This window comes from Haliotis asinina, chromosome 5 (genome assembly GCF_037392515.1).
Source record: "Haliotis asinina isolate JCU_RB_2024 chromosome 5, JCU_Hal_asi_v2, whole genome shotgun sequence".
Taxonomy (NCBI): domain Eukaryota; kingdom Metazoa; phylum Mollusca; class Gastropoda; order Lepetellida; family Haliotidae; genus Haliotis; species Haliotis asinina.
Genome location: NC_090284.1, coordinates 63,630,720 through 63,656,850, shown reverse-complemented (window position 1 = coordinate 63,656,850; position 26,131 = coordinate 63,630,720). Strand labels below are relative to the sequence as shown.

The 26,131-nt window shown below is 40.3% G+C and overlaps 2 protein-coding genes across 2 annotated transcripts in view; both read right to left on the bottom strand.

The window, feature by feature from the left end:
- LOC137284314 (transient receptor potential cation channel subfamily M member-like 2) overlaps nt 1-9,398 on the bottom strand; it is a 30,552-nt gene extending 21,154 nt beyond the window's left edge. The window contains exons 1-13 of the mRNA XM_067816083.1: nt 9,267-9,398; nt 8,779-8,843; nt 6,176-6,335; nt 5,038-5,224; nt 4,680-4,837; nt 3,503-3,659; nt 3,101-3,207; nt 2,792-2,883; nt 2,334-2,527; nt 1,748-1,870; nt 1,075-1,229; nt 816-953; nt 217-317 (exon numbers count right to left, since the gene is read on the bottom strand). Of these exons, the coding sequence (XP_067672184.1) occupies nt 217-317; nt 816-953; nt 1,075-1,229; nt 1,748-1,870; nt 2,334-2,527; nt 2,792-2,883; nt 3,101-3,207; nt 3,503-3,659; nt 4,680-4,837; nt 5,038-5,224; nt 6,176-6,335; nt 8,779-8,840 (1,634 nt within the window). The 5' untranslated portion in view covers nt 8,841-8,843; nt 9,267-9,398. The remainder of the gene's footprint in view (nt 1-216; nt 318-815; nt 954-1,074; nt 1,230-1,747; nt 1,871-2,333; nt 2,528-2,791; nt 2,884-3,100; nt 3,208-3,502; nt 3,660-4,679; nt 4,838-5,037; nt 5,225-6,175; nt 6,336-8,778; nt 8,844-9,266) is intronic.
- An 8,222-nt stretch (nt 9,399-17,620) lies between these two features.
- LOC137283748 (uncharacterized) lies at nt 17,621-25,142 on the bottom strand. The gene is made up of 3 exons (XM_067815417.1): nt 24,844-25,142; nt 22,078-22,227; nt 17,621-20,079 (listed from the first exon to the last, which is right to left on the bottom strand). Exons 1-3 carry the CDS (start codon nt 25,079-25,081, stop codon nt 19,646-19,648), a joined length of 822 nt encoding a protein of 273 aa, XP_067671518.1. The 5' UTR covers nt 25,082-25,142; the 3' UTR covers nt 17,621-19,645.
- Between the last annotated feature and the right edge of the window lie 989 nt (nt 25,143-26,131).

The window sequence follows — 26,131 nt, the reverse complement described above, 5'->3', positions numbered from 1 at the left end:
TTTGTTGACGAATATTATGCGTGCCAGACATTTTGAACATTTCAAAAGTTTCTTTGCGCACTGGTACGCAGCCCCGCACAGTTTATGTACATTTCACACCCGTTTATGCCGAGTTTACTCATTGGCACGCAAAATTGCGTACCAGTACGGGCATAACATTCCTGCAAGTATGAGGGTGACTAAAGAAAGAAACAGGTAATAAAACTGAATACTCACTCTGCCTGATCTTTTAGCGTTCTTTTACGGCCAATGTTTTCTTCATTCTCACTCCTTGACCTAAGGACTGATGCCGCCAGCAGGGACGAGGTTAGCAGGTGCTGAAAGAATGTACAAGTAATGGTGCCATCATTTCTCATTTCTGTACTTTTATCTGTTTATGCACTCTACTATTTTACTTAATATAGGTATAAATATAGGTATACTTTCTGCCAAGCAAACCGCGAAACTCAGGTGCATTGGGGTTACCTTTCATCATTTACGACTTAAGTTATCGCCCTGCTTATGATCTTTTTGAGAATTAAGTCAGTTACGTCATTTGCCTCTTGCAATCAAACAAGGCACCAGATACTTTTAGTCGTTTCTTACGACAAGCAAGGGCTGCAGGAAGCAACCATGAGTTGTATGAATATTTTACCGAATCCCAACTTCCAACCTACCGTGTTTGGTAGGACGACGTGTTTGGTAAGTTTTGTTCCAAGGAGACTCAAATATAACAGAGGTGGCAAAACCCTTTCTACATCTATAAGAAATTTCAGCTACAAGCAACGTCGATATCATCCAATCACGCCTTTCCTTGTATGTGCAAATTATCTTACGGTTCCCTTCTTCCAGAACAGTGCAGCACATTTCGGTCGGTCTGTCTTCACGGCCCATATCATTAAAAGTCGGAATATGTTCTTCTTTGTTGAATAAGACGTGGTAGTGGCGTGAGGGAACAGATTGTATGTGGTTTCCTGCATAATAACGATACCGAATTAAGTATATTTGCACAGATACCATTAATAGTATCTCAACCGAAATGACTAATTAGTATGAAAGGAAAACTCGTAGTTTACTTATCAAACAAATACGTACCTGCGGTTGTGAACAATCTGTCACTTCACACAAGTTTGAAATCACAGCGTTAGTGAAGAATGTTGTGAGGTCCACACCTTTATGGTCTATAATGAATTGCACACTCTGAGCTTGGTCCATCAGCATCGCTTGAAGAAGGAACATGCCTATTGTTTCTAAAAACCAAAAAGGATAAAGTCCTTAGTATATTATAATCTCAAAGTCGATGAAATTTAGAGGATTTGTCGAGATTTTTAATTAAATAATTAATCGGGGATTCACAAAACGATCGTTGAGATCAGGTGCCAGTACTACACGTGAACCGTATCTGGTAGTTCAACCTTTTATAATGTAATTAACACAGAATAGGATCATGGGTGATGACATTTTCAAAGTGTCGTCTTGATTGGTGTATTGTTGAAAGACACGCTCAGCTACGTTCAAGCTATGTGGAAGCGGCCTGTAATTATCGAGTCAGGACCGGACAATCCAGTGATCAACAGCATGAATATGATTCAACATAACTGGCATTATATGGCATGTGTCAACCAAATCGGTGAACCTGACCACCTGATCTCGTTAGGTGACTTTTATGACAAGCCAATTCTCCCCCGGAACTTCAAATTATTGTCCTAATTATCGTCCTGTTGAGATGTAAACAAGGCTTCGTGTCTGTCTCCACACAATGCTTTACCACTGAGATGTTTCCGCTTTTCTTCTTTGATGTTGAGAGCCGCTGCAGCAGCCCCTTCCCCATCAAACAGCCTCGCCGGCATGTAGTAGTCAAGGATCTGTAACACTTCAGGGACGGTTTTACCTAAAACAGGACAGCACAATATCTTTGGACTAAACAGCCTTACAGATCCATAGATCTGATACAGGACACCTGACATAGTCTTCACACATTGTGCCCATGTGCGAAATCGAGCCCGGGTCTTCGGCATGACTAGCGGATGGTTAAACCACAACGCTACCACACCGTCCAGCATGTATGATTTACAGGCCGAGAACATTCAGATGTATTTGTGACTAAGCTTGCTTCAACACAGTTGTGAAGAGTATTTCTGTCATGCTAAGGCATGTTAGCTTGTGACAGCTAAGCCGTTAAATAGACTTGAACGTTGACTACAGTTAGCGCAACCACATATAATTAAACGGACTTTACGTTTTACTTTTTATATTGATGTATGAACAGCTGGCAGGATAATTTTAGGTGCATGGAACGAAATGGATCACGTGCATTAAATACTGAGTACCTCAATCTCAGAACGAGTAATTACTTTTTAGCAGTGCCTGTATCACTGCATTAACCAGCGTGGTTTCCACGTTGTCAATGTTCACAACAGTGATCAGCTCTCTTTTCTGAAGACACAGAAGGATCTTGTACTGGCCAGCTTCGTCTTCTTGTTCCTGAACTTTGGTAAACTCCACCTTTACTTGGCCACGTAAGACTTCATCAATCACCGTGCCCGTCCTTTATGTGATGGAGCAAATGCAGGATTAAAAGTTGGAGGCAGATTGTGTCATTATCTACCTCATGTTCACTATTCCTACATGCTTATGATATGTTTAGAATCGTTCAATGGAGTAGATTCATTTGATACAAATAACTGTGACATAGAAACTACGTGAAACGGGTGTGCAACGGGTATGTACAAGGTTATAGTCATGTGAAACAGTATATAGTATTTCATCATTTGGGTACGTAATAGAGGAGATGACTCATCGTGCAACTCACCATTCTTTGTCTTTGCCACCAGAAGAACTGGTCCTGTCTTCCTTGGAGCGATTAAACACTCTGGCCAGAACATCAGCAAAACCACCTGTCCCCTGATAAAACTCACTCCACTAAGCCACATTCGTAAACACATAACACCACAAAAATTCCACATGTCGTAGCATTAGATAAAGTACAAGGTGATTCAGAAGACACAGGCTTCGTGCCTATTACATGCAGAAAGGAAACATATCCGCGTCATCTTTAAGAAGAAACTCGTTATGAACAATCTGACAGCTAAGGCAATATTCTACACTAGATTTAATTTACCTGTAATACAATCACAGGTACGTTGTTTTCTATTGCAGAAATGACTCCATCGAGAACGTAAGACCATCCACAGTACAGCAGAGCCACCAGTGGGGTGGAGGATGTTCCTTGATAAATCAGTTTTAGATATTTACAGTTTGTGTAATACGTTATACTGCATGGAGACTTTAAACAAATACAATAATATTTTCTTGTATTTCAATGAAATGTTCATTATATCAAGAGAGTCTGGTTCTGTCTTTGAATTGGCATATGCAAGAGATACAGATACAAGGTGAAAATGTATGCATATCAACTTCTGTCCTTCACATTACTGAAGGTCACATTCAAAAATGTTTACTTTTGTTGTCTGGTGCTTTTTCAGCATTTAGACATATCAATGTCGCCATTTGTTGTAATTACCTTTTGAATGTTTCGTCATTGATGTTTCCAACGCCATTCTGAACTCTTGGAACGATTTGTGGACATGTGACTGATTAAAAGATCCATCGTCCACTAGGAGGTGATGCTTGTACAGAGCACTGGGTCTGTTTCCTTTTGCTTCCTCTGGCAACCTAGGCTACAGAAAATATCAAACGCAAAGAAAACACATTAGAACGGTGTGTTTAAAATGTCCTAATATATCATTTGGTTGTTCTCAAGACATATCTTTTAGTCCTGTAGAACATTTATCACTGTCTCACTCGTATCATACACTGACACCTAACTTCTTGCATGGAGCTTCCGAGACAGATAAATGTCTCCTGTGATACGCTCAAGTGAAGGGCAACACAGAAATCAGAAATCAGTTACTTGGAACTCGTTCTCTGTCTGTTTACTTGTCCGAATTCACTAGCAAATCGTTTGTTGAGAAGGTGTGGTATTCCTGGTTTTATTCAGTAATATACTATTCAACGTTTGATAAGGATCGCGTTTTAGCACCGGGAAAAAACTAATAACTAATACAGGGGAAATCTGAAACTAGTAAAGAATGAAACATCAATGATTTGGGCACTCGCGTGTTTTCACGAGGAACATGGGCATGCAATATTCGATTCATTGTGCTTGAAAACCGGTCTTTGGGTGTTTCGAAAAAAAGAATCCAAAAGAGCACCATACAATTCTAACGACCGTAGAATTTGGCACATGCACAAGTATGTTTCAAGGAGGATCAACACGTGTAAAATGCAACGACCAAGACAGTGAACCTTAGACGACGAATTTTGGTTTGGTCAGACGATGTCATTTTGACATTGTGTGATTACTGGTGATGTGTTGTATGGTTGCATTTTGCACTATTCATTCAACATGTCTTCAGTCATCGTTCTATTGGCTACTTCACCTGATACACATAATTTGATATATTATCTTACAAAGTAATGATCCTTAATAAACATGGTGTCGTATACTTAAAACTGTTCTTTTTTTATTATCATCTTCAATCGTTTTATGTACTGTTTATCCTTTTGATTGATATTGTATTTAAAATTAACCTTCATTTACGACTCCATTGACGATGCATGCTGTAATCAACGTCTACGACGATACGTCAATATGATTCATCATTAGAAGCGGTTATAAACTGTTTAACTAAACATACACATTTCTCTGTTTCCAGCTCTTCAATGACCTCTTCATCAACACCTCCCCATGCATATACTCCAACAGGCGTGATGTATGTAGAAGACATATCCTTGATGTATTCTCCCACCATTTTTGCAATCCCAAAATGTATGCCTTCGGTTGTAATCCAGATATCTATCACAGAAATGCAAACCATGTACACAATAGACTGGTGAACATGAACAAAATCCAGACTATGACATGCTTGCGTTTGTCACAAATCTTTACACACGTCAGTCGTCCTCAGGAGTCAGGAGTCTTTTACAAAAGAAATCAAAGTGAACATTTTGTTAAAATGTTCCATCAAATATTTTATAAAGTTTCATGAAGTTTACTTTGTCCATTGGATAATGCCTTCATTAATCCCTTCAGCTGACACCTAACTTCATTCGCCCTCGTGTCAGTATGCCCATGTACGTCTCCTATGACAGAGAATATCCACTTTGGCTGAGGCAGTCTCCATACCTCCAGCAATAAGTGTTCAACGACCGACATGTCAGTCTGGACATCTATACGAACATACTGAAACACAGAAGGCAAGGTTGGCACACTTGACGTGACATGTAAGCGATACGACACATGAAGAGACAAAGAAACACGTCAGTGATTTCCTTGGAATGCACGACAGTAGTTATTCCAGTTTTCGGTTCTCGTGTTTGTTGAAAATGGAAGTTATATTAGTATCCCTCGTAAATATAGAATTTGCAACGTCTGTAACGTTAAGGCTGCAGAACAGGAACACAATTTTCTTTTTATGTGCCCCACCTATGAAAACCTTCGAAAGAAATATTTAACATCCTACTGTCATACCCACCTATATGAAACAAAATGAATATGTTATCAGAGACCATATAATGTATTATATGGATTCTGATATTATTAACAAATGAAAATACAACTGAATTTCCAAACCTGTCAATGTACATCAAGTCTTATACATAGAAAGTCGACGCTGTAATCTGTATATATCTGACATGTGCTTTTCTGCTGCTCAGTTGTAATATTGTGCATTTAATTGTACCATAGGCCTGTGGTCTTTTAAGTACGGAATAAACACTGACTGAACTACAGTGATTTAACAGCTAATGAACTACAGTGATTTAACAGCTAATGAACTACGGTATTGCAAGTGTAATCGTTAAGTTCATATTCGCATATGTTAGCATTATTTTCCGTTTGTTTTTGTATGTATCGGATGATAACAGTAGTGTGATATCATGTTCTGAGCGGGAACAGGTTATTATCCTTGGGTCACTTTGTTTAAATGGTTTATTGCTAGTTCAACAGAAGAACACAGTTCACAGAAGAACACAGTTCAACAGAAGAACACAGTTCAACTGAAGAACACAGTTCACAGAAGAACACCTATATACACATTCTTTAAATGTTCTGAACTGGGACACTCTCTGTGTGTACGTTCCATATAGTATTTGAACTGCAATTCATACACATTGTAATATGTATATAACTCACCTTTGAAATCTTTCCTTTTCCGAAGTCTATTTTTCCATAGTTCCTGCAAGGTTCCGGTGCAGTATTCCGTGATGTTGACCACTCGTCATCATTTATAGAGTCTGGGTCTGGATGTTCACTCTCTCGACGCCAACATTTGCAAGACTTTTTGTCGTCTAGGCTGAATAAACATAAGGTGATTCTCGTCAGTGTTAGGTATAACAACATGCAATAGGTCAAAGTGTAACAACAGCTCGTAGTGCTCGATAATTGTTGACTAAATATCGATGGATTATCGACAAATATCGGAGAAGTAACTGTGAGTCAAAATAAAAAAAATTGAGAAAGAAATTAACATCTTATACATCTTTGGTGATTGGTGACGTTTATGCAAACAACATAATTTGGAATAGCCCATGAATATAAACCTAAGTTTGTGTATTGAGCGAGTGTTATATACGATATTAATGTCGGAATTTTCATATCGATTAACATTGCTATTTATTCTAATCAACTATATTTCCGATTATCGATTATTTAAGCCAAGTCTAACATGCAATCGTCCAAATATATCATCGCAGATATTGAGAAATGGTGAGGACGAACAACTGACTATGGTATATTGGTGACCAGCATATGTCTGTTGAGTAAATAGAATAACAAGTTAACGTTCGACATAGTAGGGAAAGGCTGAAATATTATATGAAAATATATTGTCAATTCATAATTCGAATCCTGTCGCTGGATGATTACCCCTATGATCACACAGTACATAGATTACCAGGCAAAGTGGGGGTGCAGGGTGGGGACGGTCCAGGTACTCCGAGTAGGAAGTCATGATGGGTCTTTATAGGACACCGAGCGTCATCGCTGGTGTTCAGTGTTTCAGTCATAGAGACACTACCACTATTATGCCTTTCACGTCCAATAGAACCGGTTCCGGCAGGAAGTTTTGGTTGAATTTTCTCTGACTTCCACGCTACACTTATAAATGAAGACCCAAGCAATGGCCGAATCCAGAAAATTAGGATCTTTTCACTTGAAATGTATTACAGGGAAATCACGGGTACGTATCATCGTATTGCATGCAATGTATTACGGAGAAATCACGGGTATACCGTGTTGATATTTATTTCACATGCACAATTTACATGTCTTTGCTCCTGTTTCTGACATGAGCCACATGTAGGCAGGGTACACCTGCGAAAACAAAATGATTTGATTCATTACCACATAACAATGAGGACGATTCGTACAATGGTTTGGACTGAAAATCTCATTTATACCTGAAGGGTTATGTCGCTTTTATTACCACGGCCATACTAGAGAGGGCAGTCACGCATATTGTGATGTGCTTTTTAGATTGGTTGTATGACATGTGATCTGTGTAAAGATGAAAGACAACACTGTTAATTTTATGCCACTTTAGTCTGAAATAATTTTTGGTCAGTGTACGCGTGGCATCTACAGTGGTAGGAAGACCATAGACGTCACGAAGATCTTATAAAGTGAGCGAGTGAGTGTAACTTTAGGCTGCTTTAAGCAATAGTCCAGCAATATCACGGATATTGCTGGATACCAGACGTTACGCAATGTAACCATGTGGGGAACTGAACCTGGGTCTTTGACGTGACAAATGGATACTTTAACCACTAGACTACCACGCAGCCTCAGGTCTGATAAAAAAACAACGAAAATTCACAGACCAAGTTTCTTCAATGGTGTAGTAGATGGATCACCGGAGAGCAGGCAGACCTTCAAAGAAGGTATTTGTTGTTACCTTGCCTTGCACGAAGGGTTTTAACAAGGACTGGTCGGTTTGGCGTCAGTTTGCTGTGTACCAATGTTAAACTGCGGCATGGTGTCTCGTTGGGTAAGAACGGAAAGAAATAGGTCCGGAGCCGTGCGATTATCAATGCACGTTAGCACGCCAGCGTACGCATGAACTAGTGACGAATTCTGTGACATCATCTGGGTAACTAAGGGGAAAACCAATACCAATAGCAACAACCAGTCCACGAGAACTGTTCTAGATCAGTGCACCTTTAAAGACGTAGTAATAACCTGTTGAACTGAGTTGTTGAGGGACGTCGTCATGCTGTCTTTGTGGATAGACGACGCCCTGTAGGATCAGGTTTGCCTGTGTACCTGTGTAGGTAAATCGCTAGTTATGTTAACGTCTTTGTGTATCTCCGGTTTAGTCGATGACCTCTCTGTTTACCCTAGTGACACATATACACAACAGGATCCTTCACTCAGCTAATCACAACTTCCTGCTTCGGTTGTGATAAGCTATTCGTTATATCTCTATTTGGTATTCAACAACGTTTATAGTTAAAACAGTAAATATTGCAATACTGAAAACGTATTTTATTTAGTACAATGTTTGTTTCCATACATTGTCAAACCCCAACATATATTTGTATGCATGCACAGGCAATATCAATCAGCTTCAGTGTTGTAAACATGAGGGTAAGTCAGGTGGTTGTTTGCTTAGTTACGCTGAAAACCCAGGTTCGACTCCCCCTTGGAGCCCCAACCAAAGGCAACAGGGACACTCGTACTAAACTAATAATGTATAGGTACATGCAATGAGATCAGAGCAATATATCTTGCAGACTTACCGAGAAAACACTGTACATTTTCTTTGACGGATGTGTGTTCTGATCCACGTGTTTTCATCCATTTCCTAATGCACAAAGACAATGATGAATGCTTGAACTGATATGACTATGGCAACAAAATCGTATTAGTCCGTTGTACACCGTGGCTTTTATATGACCTGAATACAAAAGACAAAAAAAACAGACAAATAGATAGACATTAACAGAGAGAGAGAGAGAGAGAGAGAGAGAGAGAGAGATTCCACTGCAAGACGCGTCTAATTCGTTCATTAAACGTGTTTTAATCCTAAAATCACTGCCATATATCAATCTCCTTCCCTCGGCCCATGCTTCAGGAGCTTCTCGTTTCTACATAAACAAACCCAGTGTATTATTGATCTTGTGATATCCATATCACTGTTAAACATGATACCCTCTTAGTCTGATGCAGGCCTTTAAGCCTCACGTGACAGTAGTCTGCAGAAGGATGTAACAAAATGGCTACTTACAGCTCAAACTCCCTGGTTCCCAGTCACCTGTATGTCACAATAACAATAACGTGTTCTTATTGTCAATTAGTCAGATCGATAGTGTGGATCTCACCAATCACGCACTGACAGTCAACTGGGACACCAAACTCTGCACTGGCCTAGTCATAATGATTGCGTGGGGTAAGGGATGTATTGTCAGACATGTGTTATTGATAGCCACAAAACAGGCACCCAGGATCAGATATCTGGTTCACAACTTGAGAATTAGCGCGGTTATCTGACGAGCTGTCTGATTTTGCCCACTGTCGCATACTGAGATATGGTTCAAGATTCTATAGTTTTGTAAATATTGTCTTAAAGCAATGTGAACTTTGAACAGTATGTCCGCGCAGTCTGCGTGGATGTACCCAGCTGAGTCCAGGTGTAGTCGTACAACTCTGTAGTGAATATATGACGGTTTACGCTATCGTGTGAATGGAATTCTGGTCTGATGGCCTGGTGTATTCTCATGGAATAGTGTTCTGCCAGCAGGGTAGCTTAGTGGTTAAAGCATTCGCTCATCATGCGGAAAAACAGGGTTTGTTTCCCACACTTACAATGTTTCAAGCTCATTTCTGGTGTCCCCCGCCGAGATAATGGTGGAACATTGGTAAACGCGGCGTAAAACCATATTTACTCACTCACTCTTTAGCATCTCTGACTGTGTAAGCCCAGAGGTTCAAGCCCCTTTCTTTGAATATATGAGCGCTGGTGGTTTATCAGCCTTAGTTTTGTAAAGTCATATCCCTTGGCATTGGCAAGGGATCGGGTGGTCAGGCTCGCTGTCTTGGTTGACACATGTCATCGGTTCCCAGTTGCGCAGATCGATGCTCGTGTTATTGATCACTGGATTGTCTTGTCCAGTCTTGATTATTTACAGACCGCCGCCATATAGCTGGAATATTGCTGGATGCGGCGTAAAATTAAACTCACTGACTGACTTACTCGGTAAATAGGTTATTTTCATTCCATTCCCTAGTGGTTAAGTGATAAAGCAGGCACTTTGTTTGGTACCAATCCACATTTCACGCCATTAACATTTCCTAGACTTTCTTGGGAATGTTTATTGCCCTCGCAGTTTAAAAAAATGATACATTTGTAAACACAATATAGTCTTGTGCCAAAATATCACAATACTTATTGTATTTCTGTTTCATTGTTTTCTTAAAACAGTTTTGCAAAGGTAGATACAGTGTTTACTTTATAAAGTGACGTAGTTCGGCCATGACAAGACAGGGTCAGACAAAATGCAATTCTGACTATTGACGGAAAGCAGTTAGGTGAAAGCAGTTAATTTTATCATACACTGTATGGTTGATAAATCTCAAATAAGTGTAATGTATCGACCTGTACGAAGTCTAGAACATACAAAAACCTTCTGGGGTTTTAAATATGATTTAATTTAGAATGTTTAAAACATACAAATGAATTTACACGAGAAACATGCAAATGGATATATTTGACACATTATCAAGTCGACATATTATACGACACATTGCATTACAACATTGTATACGGTTACAAATAGAGTTGAAAATTCTATTCTTACAGAATTTGTAATTGAATTGCACCCTCTCAACAGACAAAGAGTGCACACAGTAGGCTGACAAGAAACCACAAAACTGGTTCACGCTACAGCGCTCAAAGGTAGATTCATAATATAGAGAACCATACAGGTAACACATACGGTGAGGCTCTACTTGTGGTTCACCAACGCCGTCAGCAGTATTTCAGGTTACCATATATCGTGGCAGTCTGTGTACAATGGTATCTGGGTCGAATTATCTACAACGTCCAATGCGGCTTAGGAACAATGGTCCTGACTGGGCTAACGAGCAAGCCCATCAGAGTAAATAACCTTCACGTCATTACTGCGTGGAGACTGCCAGAGAAATCAGGTTCGTCACAAAATCACAACTGATTATTCTCAGGTATTAAGGCTTTTAGATAATATGACAGTCAGAAACACAGACAGACAGACAGACAAACAGACAGACGGGAAGCCAATTTATTTGAGTCACACCTCAACATTTCATATATGCATACATAGAACAAAATAACATCTCACATATGTATACATAGAACAAAATAGTAAAACCTTGAGCCAATCTTTAAAGACTGATTTAAGAGAATATATCACATATAAAAATAAATGCTATAAAAATATAAGATATAAAACACATATTTACACTAGCAAGTTAAGTGTATAAAAGGGCATGTCTGTACCGTAAAATAATAAAGCAGGTTTTGGCTGTCTCAAGAAACACTTGAGGACAGTAAAAATCTTGTCTTATCAGCATCAATACATGACATGACACTAATTGCAAACTGCTCACATTTACTAAAAAGGACATCTCTTTCTGGAGGTTATAGCGAACAGTGCATGAAAACATGGCATTAGTCTTCAACAAAATCTTTACTGTAAAACATGTTCTTTCCCTTTTGGGGAGTAAAATATTATCGTCCAGTTTCAACTCTACGAGGGGTAACACCTGTTCCCTGAGATTATGGACGGTGGCGTGCATTAGTGGTTAAAGCGTTCGCCCGTGACGCCGAAGACCCGGGTTCGATTTCCCACATGGATACAATCTGTGTTGCCTATTTCAGGAGTCCCCCGCCGTGATACTGCTGGAATATTGTTAAAAGCGGCGTACGAGTAAATTCACACCCTCACTAAGAAGATATTAAGTTATTCTGCCTGCATGACGCATACAGCTTTAAACATTAATGTTGGTCAGTAAAACAGCAAAATAGTGATGTGGGGGGCACAGGGTGGATGTATGCTGGGGCTGAGGGGTGTACAGATGGTCACCGGGACGAAGACGTGTGGTGGTAGAGTAGGGAGCTGTCGTGCCCGGGCGAGACAACAACACACTAGTCTGATCAGCAGGCGTTAAATAGGTCATGATCACTGCCATGCTGTTCTCGCCTATTGCACTACATTTGTGGGCTGCAGAAAAAATGTCGGTTGAGTTATTTCGTTTTCCTCCTGTTATTTTTGGTGGTCTACACTTATTGTCACTCCAGCTAGCCAGCATGAATACCCCTCCTTACAGAGCCATGGCACTTCCGGCAGAGCCTACACCGATACGTACGCCGTCGGTTCCAAATGCATTCCCGTGCTTCAAATACTCAATAATACCCGGAAATTGGCCAACACATGATGTTTATCTCCTAATTGTGAAATGTAAACCCCACATTTAATGGTTGGAGCTGTTGGGATGTTGCTCGACATGAAGGAATAGTTGACTACTTGAAAGGTGAAATCGTCTCGTGTGTCGTAAAATCTCGTGCTCCTTATGCATAGATCTGAATATGGAACGCATAAACTGGCCCTGTGTTTCAAGTTCAATCAGAGAAAGGAGAAAGACCACGTGATGCTTTTTGAACCACATTTAGATTGTCCATATTCACGAACCTTAGGATAACTTAAACAAATTACCTCGTGTTCATTTTGCCACCCCGTCAGAGATTCGGTGTATTCAAATTCCATTTCCTCTTTTTCAAAGTGTGCATTCTACCAGTGGCCACACGACACTACATTCTGTGGGTTCATCCTCTCTTTTGGGTCATGGTTAGCATCACAGCATCCGTCTGTCTTTTCCATGGAAATGATCAGTAGAACTAAACCGTGTATGTGCATAGAGGCAACAAAGGAAAACAGCGTACAATGACGACGAACAACAGATACTGTTAATATAATGTGTGGATGCCATGTTTTAGCTAACTGGAGACAGAACTGGACCAGGTACCTATAACGCCTTATGTGCTATATTGAAGTGCATTCAGAATCTGCCGAGTCGACATCCGACATTCTCTCTTGTAGGAAAAATAATGTTTGTGTAATTACCGGCAAACTTCAAACATCTACGGTACCACCTCTTGACTTCAAACACTAACGGTAAATAATATAACTTGAATGTTACACAACTGTGAACGCTAGCCTGCCATTCACTCTTCTGTGAGTGCAGGTCTACTTCCGCGTGCAGGTCTCATTGGATTTTACACCACTTCCTTCACTTCCAGCAACTGTGTCGGTTACATGTATTTTAATGCATTCTTATATTTGCTCTATCGGTAGCTGCAGAGTGTATTTGGGTATGTAGTCCTATGTGAAACTTGACTTGGCTTACATAAGGTAAAGTTATACAATCGCCACACAACATGCGAATTTCATTTTATTATATTGTTTTCACTTGTATATCTTCTTATTCCCTGCAAATATACTCGGCGTCAATGATTTTTGTTTGTTTGTTTGTTTTTTCATAATTACATCTGAGTGTTTTACAAATTTTCTTTATAGTATGAGAAAACACATCAGACCGCTGAAATGTTATTTAGTACTTTCTTTGATGTCCGATAGATTCTGTTGGAAATCCACCTGCCACTTTATGTCAATACTTTGCACGTGCAAGTCACTCTATCCATGGGAGGACGATACACATGCATTGATGCTTTTTCACCGTCGTTCACTGTTCAGATACCTGTTTAAAATCGCAGCTAGAAATGGCACTTGCTGAAAGTTGTCAGACTACAGTCCTTTTGGAATCTGGTTAAACTCAGCGGCAGGTTGCTGTCGGCTTTAATATGGGTCGGAGTGCTATTGGTGGAGTAGAGATTTCAAGCTAACGGATCCGTGGAATATCCTGCGTCCGAGATGATATTCACATGATTAGCACTGCATTACGTAACAGATTCATTAACGCAGCAGATCTTCAGACCGAACACTTCAATGTTATTAATGTAAGGGTACCCAGGAGCATCGGCCGTCCACGGTTTGGGGCAGCCAGACTCATCAACTAATGATGGGACAAATATTTAAATTGTCCATAAACGTCGTGTGTAAACAGGTTTCATGCATTAAACACCACGCTGGCTCTCTCAGTTCTATAATTTCTCATCAACATTTCCTTACCTGTGCTGTACATTATTTGATCCTGTATTAATGACGCCAGGTATTGATCTTTGAGTGAGTACGATATCACTTGTTTGTGACTACGACTTGATTTGGCATTATTTCAAATTTTGATATTTATCAGTGATCGAGTAGAGTTGGGGAATAACGTAAACTATTATGTGTCGCTGCTAAATGTAAATTGATAACAGTTTGTGATACACCTCGAGCAAATGACTTTCCAAACCCAAATTCTGAAATTTACGGCGCCTGATGTGAATGGCACAGTTAGAATTTGTTGGAATGGATACTTTTGGATGCAACAAAGCATAGGACAACAAAGTGTACTCGTGTATGAAATCGGAGTAAAAAAACACAAGAACTGGGATATTCAGGCAAATGAACATTGTTTTGAGTCACCTGTAGCATTATTTACCAAACATCACCAGAGATAGACTTACGTATTGTATTCATTTTGTAAATCAAACCCAGACGAAGAAAAACGAACACCACTTCAACCACTACACCTTACGTTTCTGTACAGGCAGACCTCGAGTTACCACTGCAGCCTGAGATCGGTACATCAGGCTGCAGTGGTAACTCGAGGTCTGCCTGTACAGGGACGGTCATTTGTTATACCTGTTTGGTTGCAAGGAGATACAAGACAAGATATCTTGCGCAGACTAACATTCAGATGCCTGTCCACAGAAGATTGGTAATATCCAACATGCATTCTTTCAATGGCGATGTGTCGTGTCGCAGAGTCAAGGCGTGGCGTAGTGATTTGACCTTGAAACCCCTTCAAAACGAATGCCAATTCTGAAAGTAATCTGGATTTTTATTGCCAGACAGTGAATGTACGAAAGCCTTTTATATTTGAAATTTCACATTTTTGACTGAAACTTGAAGCAACGAGAAAATTCTCGAAGTAACAAGAAATTAATCGAAGCAACGAAAAAATATTTGAAGTAACGGAATAATACTCAAAGTTACAAGAAAATTATTGAAATAAAGAGAAAATACTCGAAGCAACGAGTACATAATCGACGAATTGTCCTTGAAAAAAATATTTTATGCTAAAAAGGTGGCAGCATTAGGCTTTCGTATGAATGCTCTTTGCTGCACAGTCTCAGTTGGAAGGTGGTTTGTGTTGTGGCGATGCCTTTCTAATCCGTGTAAGAAATCTGATCAAAATCAACATTTTCAGGTAAAAGCGATTTTTTACGTGTGCAGTGACATGACAGCAACACTTTTGTTACACATTTTGACGATTGTTTGAACACAATAGGCAATTAATAGATTTTTAAAACCACAAATCGCCTGTGCGTTTCCTTTTAGGGATAGTATATTATGTTATATGTTATGTTATGTTATACTCGCTCACTCACTCGCACATGGTAATGTCGGCTATACGTCAATACATAGCATATGACTGTGATTGTATCCGCCAATAACTACACATACAATGACTTTGAATGCTTGTATATGTCCGGGTTTGAAACGGGCCTAAATCGGAGCTCTATGAACTGGGAGTCAAGGAACGTGTGATCGTTGGTTCGAATATGATGTCTCCCTGATTACGGTGAAGCTTCTCGGCACCGTTAAGCACCACCCGAATTTACTGTCATAGTTGATATGAACACACTTAATTAATAGTCACCACATTAAGTTCAGTTAAAATGGAAAATCTATAATTGTACGACAGTTAAGGGGTAATACAGATGAAAAATGAAAACATGAATCGAATATTTCATATTTCATTAACAATGTTTCAATGGTGGTGATTTTGAACAAGTTTAGAACGTTTGCTCCAATTCTATAACTAGCCAGTTGTATATTAGCACGAAGTTGATGAAACAACCTGAAAACCATCTGTCCTTGTTCACACAAATGGGTGTCAGTATCAGGTATAACCCCCTCTCGCACGGAAACAAGTTTCAACACGCCTCCACATGCTAGCAATGAGCCACCTGTTTTGCTTTTGAGAAATATTGTTCCATTCCTCTTCAGGTGCCTTTGAATTTTCTGCAAGATTTTGAACACCAGGGGCCCGTGTTCTCACCTTACCCCCTAAAGTCCATAAATGTTCAGTAGGATTCTGGTGGGGTCTTCTCGCCAGCCAAGACGAATGTCAATGGCGTAACCTTAAAGACAATCCCTTACTGAATGGGCTCTGTGGGGATGGGTATTATCATCCATCAATATGGGACAGCATGCAAGTGGATAATTGTCAAAATGATGTACAACTTCTCTTTAAAGGATCTGATTTGGGTACCTTCATCCACTGAGGTTACCTTGGATTGGACTGGAATTTCTGGCTGGATTGTATGTTGATTGAATGCAGTTTCTCGTGGACGATATATCCGGGCATTCACTTCAACCATGTGTAACAAATACCGGTTTTCATCTGACCAGTGAACTCCCTTCTACGACCGAAAATTCCACCCGCGTCATGTGGTGCACCACTGTATGTCTCTGGGTTGGGAGAGGACGTTGAAAAGCTGGTCCTCCCGATTTCAGTCTTCGCTTCATCGTGGACACCCTGGCGTTGAACTGCCACTTGTCGCTAAGAGTCTCGGGTCACGTCTGGCAAGTCTTTCAGTTCGCTGTCACTCAGAGTCCGATCTCGAGTCACGTCTGGCAAGTCTTTCAGTTCGCTGTCGCTTAGAGTCCGGATGCACTCTATGTTATATTTTGGGAGGTCAACTTTTAATGTTGCAGTTAGTGGTGTTTAACTTTTCAGCGGGTTAGACGAAGAGGTAACAATGAATAAAGAAACAAAAGCATTTCCTTGGACCAGATAATTGGAAAATCGATAACTTTGTGATACAAGCAGCAGAATTTACATCTTAAACTTCAGGACCAAGAAAATTTAATAAACAAAAACACCCGACATTTTAGTTTTATCGCATACAGATAAAACCGCCCATATAATGAATTATTTGTCTTTTTTTCATTAATTCCTAGTTGCACCAGCTAAACTGAAATAGAGTTAGACATCTGGGTGAAACACATCTGCCAAAATTTATAATCAAAAGGAAGAGATAATACTGTTGTTTGTACAGTCAATGGCCGCCATCTTGACAAATGGCGATCATCTTGGGTTTTTGATTGGCCAACGTCATTTTCTGAGCAGGAAGCCGATGCTGGTTAACAAAGCAGTACATAGTATGTTAAGTTAATATTTCTCATGTGCATGCATTATGGTGACAATTTGACTGCAGAACCCCAAAGAGAAATGAGTCAGCTGTTTTGTCCCAAGATGGGATGTCATCTTAATCACTTATCGTCAGGACAGAGGGGATGTATGTGAGATGAAGGCTTCATGTTTTTGGTGAGGATAGGGGCTGGTGATTTACAACACCGCCGAGCCCGGATGTTTGAAAAGGAACCTGACTCACCGACTTATGATTCTGAAGAAAACAACAAAGACACCTGACAAATTCAAATTCCCTTGTATTCAAATGCACGTCATGTGATAGAAATACGTAAATATAATTTATACACAACACACAATTCCTGCTATATCGTCTATACAACCTCTAAGTAATATCAGTGGCTGGGTTTAGTTTTACGCCGCTTTTCACAATATTCCAGCAATATCACAGCAGGGGACACCTTAAATGACTTCACACATTGAGAATCGAACCTGGATCTTTGGCATGACGAGCCAACGTTTTAAACAGTAGGCTACCCCACCGCCAGTAAGTAATATCAAGTAACTGCCATTCAGATACATAACTTGTCAGGATGTTAGGAATCCAGCCAAGGTACAGTACGTCCACGCTCCATCTGATGATGTCCTCTGATGACACACTTTGAATTTCAAGGTTTAAATACTTCACATAGTAGCTTCTGATTCTGTAAATCGCCAACAGACAGACGTACAGATATTTAAATGTATTTACACCAAATAGTTAAGGGTATTGATTGTTTCTATTAGACCTCGTGGTTAGTAAAAGATGTTCCATTGCTGTACTATATCCCGTTACCGACATATGTTTCATCATATTAATAAACCCAGTGAATGGAAAGTGTTTCAGCATAGGACGGTAACCGGTTTCTTTCGTCTGAGATCAAGTTACCCAGTACCCCCTTAAATGTAATTAGTGCCCGGTTACTGTCCACATTCAAAGTGACCAAAGTATGATACGGTGAGAGCTCATGGCTTTTGACAGGTGTACCAGGGAATAACAAGTGTGGTACCACGTGATGTCACCAAAGTAACGGTGGTGTTCCAGCACATGAAGTCACCAAGGTAAGTTGCGTCTCCGGTGCGCCTCTATAACACGTCGCAAAGGCACGGTAAGGTCAGAGTTCACATGATGCCACCTGATGCTGAACAGGTGTGGTACCAAATGTGGTCACCAAGGTACTGTAAAGTGAGACCTCACATGACGACACCTGATGCTGAACAGTTGTGGTACCAAATGTGGTCACCAAGGTGCTGTAAAGTGAGACCTCACATGACGACACCTGATGCTGAACAGTTGTGGTACCAAATGTGGTCACCAAGGTACTGTAGAGCGAGACCTCACATGACGCCACCTGATGCTGAACAGTTGTGGTACCAAATGTGGTCACCAAGGTACGGTAAAGTGAGACCTCACATGACGACACCTGATGCTGAACAGTTGTGGTACCAAATGTGGTCACCAAGGTACTGTAGAGCGAGACCTCACATGACGACACCTGATGCTGAACAGTTGTGGTACCAAATGTGGTCACCAAGGTACTGTAGAGCGAGACCTCACATGACGACACCTGATGCTGAACAGTTGTGGTACCAAATGTGGTCACCAAGGTACGGTAAAGCGAGACCTCACATGACGCCACTTGATGCTGAACAGTTGTGGTACCAAATGTGGACACCAAGGCACGCTAAGGTGAGAGATCACCTAATGATTCCTGTACCAAATTATGAGCAGCGTCCTTTGCGGCTTGAGAACAGTGGACCCAACTGACAAAGTCAACGTGGTAAGTCACGTCATTAATGTATTGTGAGGGTAAACGGAATCAGTTTCGTCACAAAATCGAGATTTTCGAAGCTCCCTTAGCTAAAGTAGTCGTTAAGTGTCATACAATACCATTAACTTACGACTATCTTAGCGCTACGACTGCCTTCAAAATCCATACCCAGGTTGTTCTAATCTTTTAAGGTTTTCTGTATGACCTGTATGCTGAGATTAGAAGCGGTGGCGTGCCCTGGTGGTTAAAGCTTTCACCCGTGATGCCCACATGGTTACAACCTGTGATGCCTATTTTGGGGATCCCCGCCATTCTGGTATCCCAGCTGGGATATTGCTAAAAGCGGCGTAAAACATACTCACTCACTTACCCATTGCTGTGTCGGGTATATTACAAAGCATGTGACTGTGACTGATCCGCCAGTAGCTAATGTCCTCACGTGTCCGGGTTCGAAACTCACGATATCTTGCCTGCATGACACATACATCTTAAAACATTAATGTTGGTCAGTAAAGAGTGAAGTTTGGGATGGGTCGATGTATGGTGGGGCTGATGGTTGCACAGATAGTCCCTGGTCCGGCGACGTGTGGTGGTATGGGAAGGAGTAGGGAGCTGTCGGGTCCGGGCGAGACACCAACACACTGGTCTGGGAACCAGCAGGTCGCAAATAGGTAAAGGGTGCCACCACGCTGTTCTCGTCCATTGCACTACACTGATGTACTGCAGAAAAATTGTCGGTTGAGTTATTTCTTCTCCGCCTTGTTCTTCTTGTTCGTCGACTCTGATTGTCATTCCGGAGCCCAGCCAACATGAACATGCCCCCGTAGAGAGCCAAGGCACCTCCGGCACACCCTACACCGACGCCCCAGTAAAGGGACTTGATTTCTTGGCAGAAGATGTATGTAATACATGCTGTTGATCCAACCAATCCTGAAATAATAAGTATTATAATAAATATAACAACAATAAATATCAATAAGATTACGAACAAGAAGAAAACGTCAAATAGACTCCCTAATTCTTATTCTCTATTGGTGACCGATTTTGGTTTAACATAATGATAATCGTCCATTTGTGTGGCGTTGTTTCCATACTGAATATGACGTTCAAATCCCAATATCACCCCTTTCAATATACCCCCATGGTGCAAATAGGATCCCCATCTATTCGTACATCCAATCCTTACTGGTCAGTTCTTATTTGTGGTTACTGGGTACCTATTCTGTTCCTGAGTGCTTTGTAGTCATTAAACAGAAATGATAATTCCAATTGAATTCAAAGACCAAACTTCCCATCACTCAATGTAATAAAAGAAACCCATCACCCTTCCGCATCATTTCCAGAGGGGATCAACCTGTCTGAAAGACAATCCGGAATATTGCGCACATAATTCAACATTCATTTCATAATAGTAACTGGTGCAGATGCGTCAAAGTATTGACTTGCATAAGACATCAGTTTTGTCACTGCGTCGTATGTTTTCCACACATCTTGTCAAAGCTTTTCTGAGGCCGTGAATGTTTTAACCTTAAATTCGATTCTGGGCAAGAATCGTATGATGCGAGTACGGTACAAGCTTGGAAGAAGTAGTACACCAGTTGTGATGTGTAAAGCGGGGACTGGTGGGATGTTGCGCGACATGAAGGGAAAGATCACCATTGGTAAGTTGAAATCATCCCTTTTCTGGTACAGTCTCATGAAGAGTTCTCGGTCAGTCTGAATCTTTATGCGTAAATCTAAACATGGAACACACCAGCTGGTCCTATATTTCACATTCACGTGGGTCAGTCAATGGTAGCAAAATGACCATGCGTCTTGAACGATAAAAGATCGTCGAAATTCGTGATGCGTAGGTTAAACGTCTGGTTCGTTTGAACCCAAACGGACAGTAGGTAATAAAGCTAGTACACAATGTAGACGATCAGCAAATACGCATGATATGAAAAATGGTTGCCATGTTCAAGTTAGCTGGGGACACAACAGGTTGAGGGAAGTGCATCTTTTAAAAGTGAGAATCTGCCGCAGTGGTAAACTTCAAATATCTACGGGACCACCACTTGACTTTCAACACTAACACTGACTTGAAATAATGTACCTTCAATGTTTTAACAGGTCGCTGCAACTCTGAACGCCCACCTGTCGTTCAGTAGATTCTGAACTAAATTTACTTGCAGGTCTCATTAGATTTTATACATCATTCACTACCAACAACTGTGTTGATTACGTGTATTTTACTTTATTCTTATGTTTCTTTCTGTTGCACAGACAGCATAGTCGGTAGCTGCTGAAAGTGCCTGTGGAACAAACATGCATGGATAGTATTGGATACTAGTCTTTATAGATATGATGCCCAGTATGAAACTTGCGTTTGGCTTGCATAGGGTAAAGAATTGACTCGTCAGAAAATATATCAATTTCACTTTAATATATTGCCTTTGCTTGATTGTCTTATTGATCAAGACAAATAGATCTTCGAGTGAGTACGATAGTATGTATTTGTGAGTTACGATCTTTCTCGTTTGTGAAGGCGAAGTTTCTTGTTTACGAGTATAATGTTACTTATTTTTTAGTACGATGCCATTTGTTTAGGAAGTACAATGTTATGTGTTTGTGAGTTCTGTGTTACGTGTTTGTGAATACGGTACAATGGCGTTTAATGCCCTTATAAGTCCGCTTTTAAAATGGACGCTCATGCCTAGCTCGGCACAGAACTCTGGGTGCCATTTTTTTTTAATATGTTGTGTCCTTGATTATGGTAGTAGGTTTGCCACCAACGCTGCAATACCACGGGTTTTCCTCCCACACAAAACAGACACGGAAGGCAAGGGCAGTAATATTATTCACGGTTACGTTTAACCAGTATCACTCGGGGCAAGTTTCTATGCTCCCTAATACTACATAGATACAATGAATCTTGGCTTGGCTTACCTGAGACAAGAGGAAGTACTGAGACAAGTACGGGTTCCTTCTGTAGCCATCTCGAGTAGCCGGTGAAGTTGTATATTGGTATAAGGACCAGTGATATAACAAATAACAGAAGTGTCGCACTGGCCAAAGATCGCACTGAGTGAAACAGTACTGAAACAATCAAGATGGCGTGTCATACATTTTACAGGAAAAGAAACGATGGTCTTCCATACTGTACAACTATACTCTTAACACATAGGGACACACACACACACACACACACACACACACACACACACACACACACACACACACACACACACACACTAATGTGTGTGTGTGTGTGTGTGGTAAAACGGTGTAACATTACTACAAACATCCTTTGCATGACCGTTCATGTCTGTGTAACGTATCATTCAAAATATTGGAATGATTGTCGTTGCACGTTCCACATATACGAGTATTTCAGTCCACATTTATTGATTTACATATTTGCAAGGAAGGTTTATTGTCATGTTAGAAGGGCTATTGTTTTGGCATGCTGGAAAATGGAAGAAGTCAGCATGCAGCGAACATACGCTTGGTGTTTCAATTTCTGTGACGAAACGATACTCGAAATTTCAGGGTTTTTCAAACTTGGAGTAACGATACAACACTGGAAACAACGAGGAAGTAATCTAAAAACGAGAAAATAATTTTCTCGAGCAAGCAAATATTGTTCAGTATCTATTACTAATTGTGTTACTTTTAGAACTTTATATTTCGGAGGTTAAGTAAATGATATATAATAGTCAGGTATTGCAGCACTATTTGTCCTTTAACCATTAGAATATTTAACGATCTGATGGAAGTCATCTGAGACTTCACTAGTTCAGTTTCAGTCTTTCAATTTACAAACCTAAAATTTGGGTGTTTAGCTTACAATAATCCTCGAATGGTGTACATAACTTATAATTCTATAGCGACAGTACGTAACATGCGATAACGCAGGACCAATGTAACCATTGGAACCACACTTGGCAGTGAACTGGTTCAGTGGCATGTCCTTGACAGTACTTCATGCCCTGCTGAGCTGTATTGATCGTCTAGTTCAGCTTGACCTCCATGGTAGTCGGTATCTCTTGCGAGATCACGGAAGAACTCTTGCTAATCTTCTCACGATAAATGAACATAAAACCTGATGTTGAGCCTGTGTCCACGGGTGTCGGATGTTTAACCCATCCTGAAGAAGACATTAGGTAACGATCGCGTTATCCCTGTACGCGTCAACCAGACATAATAACAGGGTTTCCAAAACTCTCATCGATATGTAGAAAACATTGAATTATTTAGACACATTATCTAACCCGTCCTCTGTTGGAGCGAGCTCTGTATCAAGCATCGCATCTTGAGGAACTTGACTCAAAACATGCATAAATTCACCACACTAGAATATTCAGTCTCAAATTTAAATGCGTATAACCGGCAATATAAGTATGAAAAAGCCGCAATAACTCGGTGCGCCTTGTGGTTGCGAAAGTTGTATGCTCCCTTGGGAGTTGAGATTGATAACACCATGTAATGATCCTGCAAAACACCAGCGCCTTGAGCATGTTCTAGTTGAGTGCATGTATGCGCTATATAAACATTCTATGATAGTAATAAGGTAAAACAACGTATGAATAGACACGTGCTGTTCAGTGGTGACACGTGATGTTCGTGACAAGGTTAAGTCCATGTTCACAGTGTAAAGTCCGTATGCCATAGTTTAGTGGCTAAGAAACACAACCACGTGTACATGTCAATACATGTACTTATCTGATAATACGTCTGCAACTGACCTGGGTGTACAAATATCACCTCTATGGGTACAGTCCCATGTAGCTTCCTTGTAAGAGGCAATCATTAGACTTACCGTTATGTAGCGGGGCCCTAAAATGGGAGAAAGGACCCCGGGATTCTTTTGGTAATAGATTGGGTTACAATTTCTACTGGGATGGATCGGAGTATTGCAACAAAGGTGGGGGTTGGGGTGGGTTTCGTTTTCAAATCTGAAGGTAATTATATATGTCACTGAAATATCAGAGCACCATTCTTCTTTAATGTAATTATAACACAAACACTTTAAAAGTAAAAAATATCCAACACTCTCTATTATTACGAAAGATCAAAAGCGAATTCTGAAATATATATACATATAATATATATCACGATGATGCGTGTTTCAGTCTCGACGTGATGGCGCTGGGTAGCCAGGTAGTTAAAGCGTTCGTTCGGGTTTGGTTATAAACATGGGCACAATCAAACCCGTTCCTGGTGGTTTGTATCACTTGTTCTTTGGACAATCAAACTCTCATCTTTTTGGTAAACTACCAAATTGCCTTTTCTGTATTACTTCCTATCGTGTTGTAGTGGGGTGTGATGGATAAACAGATAATCCAAACAAAACATCAAATTATCCTTTTACCTAAAGTCTGGAAGCTTACAACAGATAAGCTTCCTTCCTGTAATTTGTGCTGTTGTGTTTTGTCTTAATAAATCATTAATAAATAATATTATTTAACTCAAGTCAGTCATATTTGATATATGATATGAAGATAAAAACCCATGAGTTAATATTGCCCATATATCACACGTTGTAAGAAGAAACAGACATACTATGCCCTCACTGTTTGCCAAGATGAAACAGTATCGATTAAAAATATTCTGTTATTTGATAAAATAAACAACTGATTCATTATTCAAACGTCACTACACACACATGTAACTACATTCAGTGAAAGTATGACGTCATCGATCCCAACTCACCCGTCTCCTGTGTAACGTTAAATGGTTGGCATTTGAACAACCCTTCACACGAGTGCAGCCACAGTCCTCCATTCACGTACTCCCCCTGTTCATAGTCTACAGTGTCTATATCGCCAACATATACCAACACGTGGCTCCAGGTGGGTATACTGAATGCCAGGACATATCCGAGAAATCCCAGGTTGGTGCACACTACACCTAGACGGTATGTGCGGCACTTGTCTACCCAGTGAGGCATCGCCAAAACTGTCTCAATGGAAAATGGTCCCTGTAGCTTCTCAAAATACTAGCGTAAGTGTACACGATCGACAACAGCTGGTGTGTCTGTTTGCATGAATGTATTATATAGGTATTGATATTTCACTCCATACTGTAATAACATTCGCAAGCTTGGCCCTAGATGGGTTCAATTCACCGGCTGAATAAACAACCTAACATCAATGCATTAATGTGACAAATTCGTCCTCCTCACTGGTTCATGAAAGCACATTTGAAATAACGGATCATCATTCAACGCCCATATCACACATATTGAAATCGTCATTGGAATTTCATATAATTTGATATTCGTAATCTTATAAACACAAAAATGAAATAAACTAATTGATTTATATATTGGCAATAATTCAGAGTCATGAATTGTGCCTTTTCTATAGCGCATTGTATCACTGATACAATGTTTAGCTACATTTAGCCACCGCCGTATGGCTCAGTCCTTATTGAACTGTGCTTTACGTGAATCAATGGATGGTGATCCTCTTCTCATGACGTTAAGCATTATATGGGAGTACCGATTGGAATCTTGAACCACTGCTTATTGGGTGAGTGAGTTAGGTAGGTTTACCCCGCTTTAGCAATATTCCGTCAGTAACAAGGCGGGAGAGACAACAAATGGGTTTCACAAATTATGTCCATGTAGTGAATTGAACCAAGTTCTTCGAGGTGATGATCGAACGGTTTACCACTAGGCTACCCTACCTCTTCCAAGCCATTGATTAATGTAACAGGTGACTGTGTAATTGCTCATACTATCAATCTTTAGTTGATACTGATCTGACACGAGGGTACCTGTTAAATGATCTTGAATATTATGACGCTGGAAGTCTCTACGACTTATCCTGTTACGTATTTTCGATGAAATACCATTGTGTAATAATTCTATGCAATTTGTGCAGAAACCCACAGACTAACCTGCGTTGTTCCGAGATGGGATGTCATCTCAATCACTATACCACCAGGAGAGCGTACCTGAACCTGAAAACAAGGCGTCATAGATTGTTAAGGATGC